General features: G+C 33.9%; 1 protein-coding gene across 1 annotated transcript; it reads right to left on the bottom strand.

Moving 5' to 3' along the window:
* Window positions 1-269: 269 nt before the first annotated feature.
* On the bottom strand, window positions 270-10,025 carry LOC126679527 (DExH-box ATP-dependent RNA helicase DExH10). The gene is made up of 17 exons (XM_050374574.2): window positions 9,935-10,025; window positions 8,811-9,815; window positions 7,491-7,805; window positions 7,242-7,346; window positions 7,041-7,109; window positions 6,544-6,711; window positions 6,389-6,460; window positions 5,558-5,674; window positions 4,780-4,983; window positions 4,500-4,658; window positions 3,979-4,068; window positions 3,720-3,812; window positions 3,349-3,502; window positions 2,422-2,570; window positions 2,242-2,337; window positions 1,544-1,636; window positions 270-635 (listed from the first exon to the last, which is right to left on the bottom strand). Exons 2-17 carry the CDS (start codon window positions 9,783-9,785, stop codon window positions 525-527), a joined length of 2,970 nt encoding a protein of 989 aa, XP_050230531.1. The 5' UTR covers window positions 9,786-9,815; window positions 9,935-10,025; the 3' UTR covers window positions 270-524.
* Between the last annotated feature and the right edge of the window lie 2,164 nt (window positions 10,026-12,189).

Here is a 12,189-nt window from a genome sequence, read left to right as displayed (position 1 = left end):
AATTAGACGACTAAATTGCATACTTCTTACACAGTACTCAATAGCAATCTAGACCATTAGTATGCATATGGGAACCAAAGTTAAAGTAACCATACAACCATACGCTAATGTCTAATTTAATGTTTGTTTAAACTCTACATTCTTTTTCTTTCTAAATAATTTTAAAATAGAAAAGAAAATATTGAGTTCAGAAAATACTACCCATTAGAAGGTGCAATTAGTGTAGCATTTTCAGAAAAAATTAGTCTAAGAGCCCCCAAGCACAGAGAGACAGTTAAGAGCATACTCAATAGAAAAGGCTTTCAATCAATGTCATTTCTCATATTGTAATGTACAACCCGCACACTATATGCAACATTTGAAAGAAAAAAAACTTATTGCATGAAGAGCTGAGAGTGTGAAATAGAGAACCTATACTTGTATATGTTCAGGGCACATCTTAAGAAGCTAGCAGTGTACACTTTTCTATCAATAGGGCACGGTTGATTGAATTTCCCGGTCATAAGAGCCTGCAAGAACATCACTCATAGATAAAGAGAATTGGCAAACATAATACCTCGACGAAGGGTTTCACTTGCTGCCGCAAATTTCTTCTCCAAACTGACTTCCCCCACAGCTTGCGCAGCAGCACTCAACTAGAATAAAAAAGACAATTAGTTGCTCTCTATAAGATGATTTCCAGTTTTTGATGTAATTTCATGCCTGTTAATTGAATGCATCTGTAAATTTCAAATTATAACCAAAAAGAAGCGCGCATAGTATAACTTTCTAAACGAAATCTGTATCTATACTAGGTATAAAGAGCATTATAAGAGTTTCTTCATCGGAAAAATATCACAAAAATTTGTGAGTAGCAACTCCAAGAGAGTAATACTCCAGAGTCCAGATCAACAATTTGGCAGACAGCAGTATATACCTTCAACTTCTCATATTGTTATCTCAGACTCTGGATAAATGCCAGAGCAAACATTTCCATGTTTTCATGTATAGAATTAGCCATGCAATAATCAACCATATAAAACTAGTAGAATATAGTACACATCAGAGACTAACAGTGAATTGAGGCATACTCTCTTCTATAAAATCACAATATGTATTTTTCTGATTCTTGTACTTAAACGAATTGTGAAGAATTTTTCATTTTTTCAATATAAACTTTTAAAACAAGACCGATAATTATAAAGCCTTGCACAAGAATCACTAGTCTATAAACTCAACTATTTGATGACAACTAGCAGAAAAAGGTTATCACAATTATACTGCATGTAGATTTCCATCATTCATGTAAGAGTAAGATAACAGGAAGTTCTATAATTTTACCTGGTTCAGAAAGTCATCTAATCTCCTTTAACGAATGGTGAAGAATTTTTAATTTTTTTTGCATATAAACTTGTAAAACAAAACCGATAAATATAAAGCCTTACACAAGAATCATTAGTTATAAACAACTCAACTTTTTGATGACAACTAGCAGAAAAAATGCCATTACGACTATATTGCATGTAGATTTCCATCATTCATGTTACACAACTAGAAGTTTTACCTGGTTCAGAAACTCATCTAGTCTCCTTGCACTCCTGATGATACTACCTTCAAAGATATCTGTCATTTGTATGACTTCTGCAAAGCTAGCTCCCTATAAGAAGAAAGAAATAAAGGGGAAAGAGATAAAAAAAGGTGCAAACTGTTAAAAGCTACCAAGAATTTAAGTCAAAATGCAGCTGATCAGCTATACTGCTATACACAGTAACAAAAGAACAGAGAACATAAAGTAAAAGAATTGATGGTCATAACAAGACTCATTTTGACACGGATGAGAGAAGATTTAGCAGGCTTAAAGAGCAGACCATTATGTCGGTGCCCAGAATGATAGTAGTAAAAATCACATGACACGGATGCTGAGAAAAATATCACAAAACAGAAAATTAACCTATATAGCCAGCCTCAAACGTTACAGAACTAAGGAATCATAGAATTAAGATGCAACTAAATTTATTGACTCTTTGAGGGCATCGCCCGGAATATGATGGCAGTAATGATAAGAAACTAAATTGAGCTTTACTTATGGGTTGGTAAACAACAAATATCCTTCATAATGAACTTCCACCTTGCCTTCAAAAAAGGGCCATGGTTGGAGAAATACTATATCGCACACATATTAACGAGTTTACAGTAAAATATTAGACAGAAGCAGGTATTTATTCTATAACAATCCCAACGACAAAGTAAATGTACACTAACCTTCGACCAACAGTAAACCACATCCATCAAGAATGGCCTCACTGTTGATTCCACGTACTCATCCACATTTACGTCCAATTTACATTCAAATTGTATCTGCAATTATGCAAACGCATCTGTAAATACTCTCAGAAAATTGCATACAGCATATGTGAACAATGACAAAGGAAAAAGGTATACCTCTGCTATTTTTCTTGCACTTTCTTGGAGCTGTTGTAATGGTTTGGCAAGCTCTGACCTCAAATGTATTTGCTCATTTGATTTATCTACTGGAATGAAGCAACTTGCAAGAGCCGCAACTTGGTGATGATCGAGATCGTTAAAGGTACCTGAAATCAGATTCAAGTTATTGACATAGGCAGACGATAAGCCAAAGTTAGTTTTAACACCAACCAGGAAGAGACCAGCTAAAAAAGCCCTCAGCATTGAGCACCACTTATTAAATAATCAATTCACCTATAAGCTCAAATTGTAAAGTGAGCCTCCAATAATAGTATTATCGCTAATACACACTCGCATGCGAGTGCCCATTGGGTTTGAAAAGATAACAAATACATGTTCATTTTACCTTGTACATTAAACTAATCAAATGGGGTTGCTAACCTTTCGATCAGAAAGGCTCTATCTAATACTATGTCAAATAGTCAATTCACCAAAATGTTCAAATGGTTAGGTGAGCCTCCAACAATAGTATTATCTCTAACATCAATGACCTTGATAAGACTATCAAGGAGCTCAATGCGGCCAGGTGGTATTATCCAGCCTCTAAAGGAAAATAGTGGTACGTTGTTCAGATTTAATTTGTTATGTTAATAAATTGAAAGTACTAGACAATGTAAGTTTTTTCTTCTTTTAGAAGCCACCTTTTATATCACTACTTTAACCATTTTAGTATCGAATATTGACAAAAAAATCATTGCAAAAAAGAAAAACAAAATCAGTGCTGGACTGAAAGCTTGAAGGCAGTAAATATTCTACAAGCCCAACTCTGACATGGTCAGCCTTGATCTAACACAATTATGCAGAAACCTGGTCAGAAAAACCCCAGTTTTGAAACAAGACTATGCTGAAAATTAAACAAACAAGAAAAGATATTCATCAATTTACCATTAAACATCAGTTCAGTAACAAGTAGTTCATCTCCTGTGTCTATCAAGCATGCTGCCCTGCCTTTTAGCTGGACCACGCCATCTGCATCTATATGTCCAAGCCTTTTCAAAACCCGTGAACGATTCTTCAATTCATCACGGAATTTCTGGAGCTGAAATTCAAGAAAAAATTAAATTATTTAGCATTCCAGGTGAAATACAATAGGACAACATTGATGTGAATTTAAAGAGGCACAATCAACCTTGTTTACAGTTTACTAACAAACCGGAAAGAAAGCTAGGACTACATGCTTGTTTAAGAAACACCGGCCCTCAGTCTGCTAAGTAGTTAACATAATAATTGAATAAGCAACTGGAGAAAGGAAGTACCTGCGAGTCCCGCATTTTTGACTTGAGTTGTTGAATTTCATGATTGACCTCTGCCTTCCTTTGGAAATTTTTGATCTGACTCAGATCTTGAGACTGCACAAAACAAATCAAGCATATGTGGTTGCTAATAGAACTTGTTGATGGAGCATTAGGTAGATGTTTCTAAAAGTGCAGCAAATAGCCCACTCCCTTGAAACATTTTATGGAAAATGATGAAGGTATAGAGTTGAATCAGTCAATTCTAAATGAAGCGACAAACCTTATGCAGTGGATGAGCAAGCAATTTCTTTTCCATATTCTCAATTTTGTTAACCAAATCAACAATTTCAGGATCCTCAATTTGCATGTCCTGCAAAATTAATACAAGCATGACTATGAGACAAAAATTAGAAGCATATACAAATATACTAGTTCAAATTCATGGACAAGGATAAGGAAACATGAGAAAGTAAACTACGGTGAACAGAAAATCCTCCATAAATCACATAGAACTATAACAAAGAATATAGAAAAGAAAAGAACATTGTGATGCTATAAAAAGAACACTGCAGTCATTACTAATCTAAGCATAAATGATGCAGGTTCATGCTGCATAGGGATTAAAATAGGAAGTTTGAAGAATGACACAGGGCAATACACAATCTATAACCCAAGGGCAGTGAATTTGCAGAGAACAATTAGGCGGAATTGGGGGGGATAACCATTATAAAGATCTGTCAATATATTTAAAAGTATATTTTTTCCCTTAAAAACATTAAATATATTGCTGCTGACAATAACCTTCACAGGATTTAGTTTGGGAAGACCTTCAGGAAACCGAGTACCCAACTCCTGCACTGCCAGCAGTATACTTTGTCTTGCTTCTAGTGGTCGAAGGTCAGAAGGAACAGATATTCTGACTTTACTTAGAGCAGATATCAGATCCAACTGGACAGGGACCTAAATCAGATGCAAACAGAAATAATTAAATTCGTTAAACTATACCACACTATTGACATAATTTCTTCATGACAATGGACAGACAGTAACAAATTTAAAATTTTGACTATGTGCAGCTTACCACATGCATCTCACCATTTTCTCCAGGACGTGGTGGGCAAGGTCTTGGCCGCGAACCACTCTCATTTGATCCAAGTGAGCAATGAAGTAAAGTATCCACTATATAAGAGCCACCACGGGATGGCACTGACCCAGTAACAGGTCTTTTAACAACATTTACTACAACTCCCCAACCCCAATCAGTTCCACCTTCTCTTACCTTGATCTGCAATATAGATAACCACTATAAAGTGAAAAACAAAATACAACCAGTGTCATAAGCTTACCCTACTATATTTTGTCCGAAGGGATTATCCTTTTTGAACAACATAGCCAAACATTAAACTAAGTTAACAAATGAAGACAAGTGAATTTGTATATAGACATCATGTAACCTCTTTCTCATGTGTATATGTCTTGCACAATCTCTTTGCATACAAACCATTACAACATGCATATAATATTCCTCTCCTCTGTTCTTTTCTGCTCTCATTTTGTCTTAAGATATTATCCCTTCAAGAGCGCAGCTACATGTTTCAAAAACTATGCTAACACATGGGCACATCAATTTTGAATAAGAAGATGCATGCATGCTCAATAGTAAAGAAAGATATCAAAATGATTCTAAAGAAGCATACATGTTCTGTGCATGTTTGTAAAATTTATATGCATACAGAATCACATCACTTTAAAATCAAACAAATGAGTATCCAACAAAAAGGAGAGAATAAATTAAAAGAAACAAATAAACGATTCAGTTGAATTCAAACTTCATAAAAATGGTAAGGATTAGTAACTACCAGTCGACCAGTGCAAAGATATAATAGAATCCTTTCAGGCCTTCTAATTTCTGTCATCATCTTCTTCTCAAGTTGGGCCATCTCCAGCTTTAGGTTATGATATTCAGCTACTTCAGCCTAAACAAAACAACAGAACTTCATAATTCTATATCATGCAATATTATCTATTTAATGAAACAGACTTGAAGCAGATTGGTGCGGAGAAATAGTTTGATACCCACACATAAATATATTATTTTCTAGTTGGCTTTTACGGGAAAGGTGAGAGGTAAAAATGTCCTCAAGAAGTTGTTAATAATGACTGCTTTCTTTGTGATCAGGAATAGAAGACAATCGATCATTGGTTCTTTGATTGATAGTTAAATAGAATAAGTTGATCAAGATTTCCCAGCTGTGTGAAATATATCCATTTTGTCTCTGCTGGAAAAGAGTTATTAGCTTATTCTGCAGAAGTGTGTTGGAAATTTCAAGTTACAGCAATTAAGAAGAATGGCTTTGGCTACTAAAATCTACTTGTAATGATTAAGAACAGATTTGCATTTCAAGGAGAGAGAGAGAGAATAAACAGACTTTCTTTATAGGAACAAAGATTCAAGTTTGATGGTATTTTATGATGTAACAAGGACCATATAGTTTCACAAAATCGGGGATAACTTGCTAGATTTAGTTTCTGAATCGTATAGGTGGAGATGAATTGTTCGACTTCTTTTGGTTTTTCCCTGTGTTTACAGTGAGTTATGTCCTCTTTATAGTATAAAAGCTCCTTTTTGCTTACCGACCAAAATAATGTTATATATTTAATAAACGAAACTAATTAAAGAAAATGATTACCTCTCCTGAAGCATCCAGCATAGCAGCTTCCTCCTCCAGTTTAGAAACTTTATTCCCTATGTCAGGTAAAGCCTAAAATATAGAAAGCTCTATGAGTGATTGATCACTACGGGCACCATAAGCAAATGATAATAAATATGGGATTCAGTGAAAACCTTCTCATACTGAAACTGATGGAATGAATTTTTTATCACATGTTCAGCAGTGAACTGGCCTTCAGCGCGCCTCATTAGATTCAAAATAGAATAGTAGCTCAGTCTGAATGTACTAACTAGGGGAGCTGGTTTACCCAAAATCATGTCCTTAATTGTATTCATCTCCATCTATAAAAGTGTGGGCCTAATCAGTAATTTCAAGTAAAAAACCACATTGTTTCTTGCTAATATACAGCAACAAACAATAAGATGCAGCTACAACAAAATGGTTCAATGAAATGGAAGGCCAGTGCGCCAATATGGGGAGGTGTAAAGATATCATTGAGCTGCATATGTACCGTATGGACAATGAATCCAGACTAAAGTAAAGCCAAAATGTTAAAAATCTATTCGGCAACAATGATCGACAAAGAAGTTCCATGAACAATACTAAGTTTATTAACAAAGAGTTAAAAAATAAAATTAAAGCACAAATAAATAGACAGCAGCAAAATTACCCGTTCATCAATCATTATTATACAAATACCACGATCATCTTTACCACGCCGCCCAGCCCTTCCACTCATCTACAAAAATCAAGTATTTAAATGTGAATATACTATAACAAATTCACATATGTATTTACATGTAGTCATGTAGCACCATATATTTTTTTTCTTCTCAAATGCGTGAAGGAAGAAAAAAGAATCTTTACTAACCTGGATATATTCTCCGGATCCAATGTAGCGATGGCTATCACCATCCCACTTCTTAACAGCTGTGAAAACAACAGTCTTTGCTGGCATGTTTAAACCCATGGCAAACTGCCACAAAAAAAAGTGAAAACACAAACTAGAAACTAAGAATACAGCACATGCTACGGACAATTCAATCAATAAAAGAAAAACCACCCCAGTTCACACACCTCCATCCCTCAGGGGTGCCCCATTGTGAAGATAAACACTTACTGTCTCTGTAGCAAATAAGGCCTTTACAAGGCCTTCCTGGAAAAGAAGCTCTACAAGTTCCTTAATGACAGGAAGGAGACCAGAATGATGTACAGCAATGCCTCGCTGAAGTAGCGGCAACATCAACTCAATAGCAGGCAACTCTCTGTCTTCCTCATTTAAGCAGAGTATTGCATTTTTGAACACTTGCTCGACGAGATCCTTTTCGTCTGGGGTGTTAAAATCAAGCTTGGACATAGACATTGCATGTTGTTCACACTCTCTTCTACTGAAGCTGAACACTATGACAGGTTGAAATTTTCGTTCCATAATCATCTGAAACTCCAGATGGATTAAATCATAAGCAAATAGATTCCACCAACTTAGAATACTAATGAACTTTACAAACAACAACGACAGAATATGCTGATTCTTCAAAAAACTTCATAATTCAAACAACATCATTATGAACATAAAGTCCAAAACATGAGAGGATGGCCCAGATTGGTCATTAGGGGTATTTTGAAAGCCCATTTTATGTAATCTCCGATCCATGAGTCAAATACCCACAATGGTTGAATCTGAGACCTTAGAATACGGACAGGCTTATGCGATACTGATGTGAAAATTTTGAAATGCTGAGGAGCAAAATACACTTGTGTAGTAAGCCTTGAGTTTATCAATTCTTTAGCATTTGGGGTTTTAGAAATGTATTCCTTTCTAATCCCAGCTGTATTAAAGAGTGCATTAATTTAAAAGCATATCTTATTCTCATTTGTTTCATTTTGCACTTTTCCCGTGAGTTCAGTCATTTCCCCTCGAAAGTTCTTTCATCTCTTGATCACTTTCAAAGAGGGGGAAAGAGAAGAAATGGGAAGCTCAAACTAGCTTAAACACATTGAAAAAAGATTAAGTCCATAAAACAGACTTATCAAAATCAACTATTAGAAACAAAGCTCTTTCAAAATGAATATTAGTGATACTATCAGGATAATAAAAAGTTGTAGTAACTGGTAACAATGAAAATAACCACATCTAGTGATTAAGGTCAAAATGCACAATCGCCATCAAGTATATTGTAACAGAGACAGTGAATCAAGATTATTTTATGTAACCACTATAAGCAGAGAACAAATCACTTTAACGCACTATTTCAGTAATACTTCATAAAGCAAGTGATCCTAAAAGATGTCTTGTATGATAGATGATCTAAGACCTAAAACCTAAAGACAGCGGACTCTAAGATTTCAACTTGTGTTCTCATTTTATGCAACAGAGCAATCTCTAGTCCAACAATTTAAACAAGACGGCAGTCATACTCGAGTGGTTAAGGACACACACCTTGACAATTTTGTAAATGTCAGACCCGGTAGAAGCATTTCCAGCTTTAGCAATTCTTCCACTTCCTTTACCATTCGAGCTCTTATGCCCATCCCCAATTTTCTGCTTGGCAAAGGTATCTTGAAGTTTCATAAAATTGTCCTCCCTAAACTGCTCATTCTCATCAACAACAAGATACAAGCCAGCACCCGCCATTGGAAACACATAATGCTGCAAAGGAGTAGGTCGAAAATCGGTGTAAACAACATGACAAGGCTGCTTATGCAAATGACAAATCCACTCAGCAAATTCCGTAGCATTTGACATAGTTGCCGAAAGAAAAACCATCTTAATCTCAGGAGGCAAAAATATAATACTCTCCTCCCAAACAACCCCCCGTTCGCGATCCTTCATATAATGAATCTCATCAAAAATAACCCAAGAAACTTCTTTCAAAATCTCGGCGCCTCGATAAAGCATACCCCTAAGAATCTCAGTGGTCATAACTAAGCAACTAGCATTGGGAGATAAGGTCACATCGCCGGTCATTAACCCGACATCTTGAAACTCCTGGTGCAACTCCCTATACTTTTGATTACTCAAAGCTTTTAACGGGGAAGTGTAAATAACTCGTTGTTTATCTCTAAAGCCCATAGCAATGGCGTACTCCGCCACCACGGTTTTACCGGCGGAGGTGTGAGCGGAAACAAGAACAGACTCGTTTCTTTCTAAGCATGCAACGGATACTGTCTGAAACGGGTCGAGTGGAAACGGGTATTTCTTGGCCATTTCGCCGTTAAATTGAGGGTTAGAGAGAGTGTTGTGAAGAGTTTCGTTTTTAGTTGAAACGTACCCGGCTGGTACAGCAACCTCGTGGACGCAAGTCCGGGTTTGGTTTCGTCGCTTTTGAGCGGAATCCTGCTGTGGGGTTTCCCCAATTTGTGCTTCCTCCGGTGTTTTCCGCTTCGGAGGCGGCGGAGTTTGTGTTTCTTCCATTTGTGAGGTTTTTCGGAGTGTTTTTTTTTTCTGAAATCAAATTGCAAGAACGGGAATGTATTAGAAAGAAATACTTGACAAGCTAAAGAAATACAGCAGATGAATCAAAAGAATCAGAGGGAAAAAAGAGAGCAGGGAGTGAGTTTTACCTCTGAAATAAGCAAGAAAATCGACAGTGAAATGGAAGAGGAGGAGGCGGCAGTCAGGCGCCAAACAATAGGTTTGATCGTGTTCCGGAAAAATGAAACAAAGCCCAATTTTTATGTTTAAACAAAAGGCCCAACCCATTTATTCAGGAAAAGGTTTAATTTTGCCATGATATTTATGCCGAACTACGAATAAGCCCCTCATCACAAATTTCGTCTAAATATACCCTTAAATTATAATGTACTTTTAATAATAGTTCATAATTATAAAGAAATTATTATATTTTATTTTATGCATCAAATAATATAACTATTGATTATTTAGCATGAAAATAACTGTATTACTTAAAAAGTATTAATTTTTTAATTAATATAAATTTTATTATTTGAAACTTACACGACATAACATGAATGAACCATAAATCCTAAATCATAAACTCTAACCCCTAAACCCTTAAGCCTAAATATTAAATTCTAAATTCTAAATTCTAAACTCAAAACTGTAAATCTTGAATCCTAAATCTTGAATCCTTGTAGAAAAATAGACTACAATAAATTTAAAGTGTAATAGATAAATTAATATTATATTATATCAATTTTTGAATAAAATTTTATAATCTAATCACGTGGTTGTATAATAGAAATATTCTTTACTTTAAAATAAAATAACAGAGAAAATTATTTTATAAGCAATCCGAGCGTGTTTTATTGAACTTTGATGGTATATTTAAATCATGAAATGTAAGTCTAAAATTAAATATAATTATTGTCACCTTAAATAAGTAGGTTATATTATTTGACACCAAAAATATTATAGTGAATTTTTGTATTATTATTAACTATTATAAAATTTTGCATCAGAAATTAAAAGTATTTCAAATTGCAAAAGAATTAATAGCTGTATTTGACATTATAAAATTTGATTCTTCTAATTAAAACTGCTATATATGTTAAAATCATGGTTTAATATGCAATAGACTTTAGGGAAAACAAAAAGAATATACCACTGGATATACCTATAGGTCCATAATTTTTGCATTCACTCAGGCAAAAGAAAAAAAGGCATCTCGATCTTTCTGTTGATCACTGCTTTTTTTATTTTCATAACCAAAAACATTGATAGAAAAATATATTAATATTACAAAGAGAGATGCATAAAACATTGATAGAGAAAGGTCTTGATCATGGTAAGCAGAATCTCTGAAATAATGCTATGACACAATCCAATCTCATAAACTTTGCATGGAATAACGCATAGAAATTAAAGCAAGCAATAAAAAATGGATATCCATTTTGGATATGCTATTTTTATATATCTTCAACACCTTTTTTCCTTTCAATAAAAACCCTATAAATTATCTATTCATGTACTGCCTGCAATTTGTATGCAAATTTAAAAAAAAAGATGATGATTGATAAGTAAGTGAAGTAGTAGTAGGGTTCCTCTCCTTTGGCAAGCGTCGTATTTTTATCTGATAAATCACTGAGTAATCGTAATCGGTATGTGTTTTGACGATTCGCCAAAGGAGAGTTGCCCTTCAACTTCTTATACTTAATATATACATGTTTTAAACCAATGAGTTTAACCATATAGGCTCCATATATTCACAGCTTTGATAATAGTTTAAGGTAAGCTAGCTGATAAACTGTGTTTATATGCATTTATTGTATATGTTTCTTATTTTTTACCATTTAAATTACCCTTTACTCGGTTCAATTATAATGTTTATAATTCATTTTAGTTGACACAAACATGATCCATTTTACAGAATTTAATATTTTGAGTAGGGTTATTAGCTTGTTATTTGATTCAATTTTATTAATCTAAAATTTTATTTCGTTTCTAAATGAATTTTAAATTTTATTTTATTTAAAAATGAATTCTTGTATTTTATATTCAGATGAAAAAGGTATAGAATTATTTTTACATGAATTGAAATGAATAAAAAAATTTCTTGGAATTATCTAACTTAAGTAAATATTTTATTTTATCAAATTATCCTTTAATATGAGTTATACTTATAAAATATAGAATTCATTCCCAAAAGAATATATAATTGATTTCTAAGTTCCACCTTTTTTTTTTACAAAAATAAAGGTAAATACAGTGAATTCTATAGAATTTAAAATTAGATTTCCGAAGTAAATCAAACATGAATATTATGAATTCTCAAAGTAATTTTTTAATAACATATATAATTCATTTATACCAAACACAATGTAAATGAACTTTTAAATAGTAAAACACAATTGTATTG

This window comes from Mercurialis annua, linkage group LG4 (genome assembly GCF_937616625.2).
Source record: "Mercurialis annua linkage group LG4, ddMerAnnu1.2, whole genome shotgun sequence".
NCBI classification, from domain to species: domain Eukaryota; kingdom Viridiplantae; phylum Streptophyta; class Magnoliopsida; order Malpighiales; family Euphorbiaceae; genus Mercurialis; species Mercurialis annua.
Note: the sequence above shows the minus strand (reverse complement) of the source record. Positions and strands in the feature narration are given on the sequence as shown.

Excerpts from the sequence above, each read along its gene's own strand:
- LOC126679527 (XM_050374574.2), bottom strand. The coding sequence starts at position 9,785 with ATGGAAGAAACACAAACTCCGCCGCCTCCGAAGCGGAAAACACCGGAG. Across the intron at positions 7,110-7,241 it reads GATCCGGAGAATATATCCAG|ATGAGTGGAAGGGCTGGGCG; the intron begins GTTAGTAAAGAT and ends TGATTTTTGTAG. Across the intron at positions 4,984-5,557 it reads ATCTTTGCACTGGTCGACTG|ATCAAGGTAAGAGAAGGTGG; the intron begins GTAGTTACTAAT and ends TCTATATTGCAG.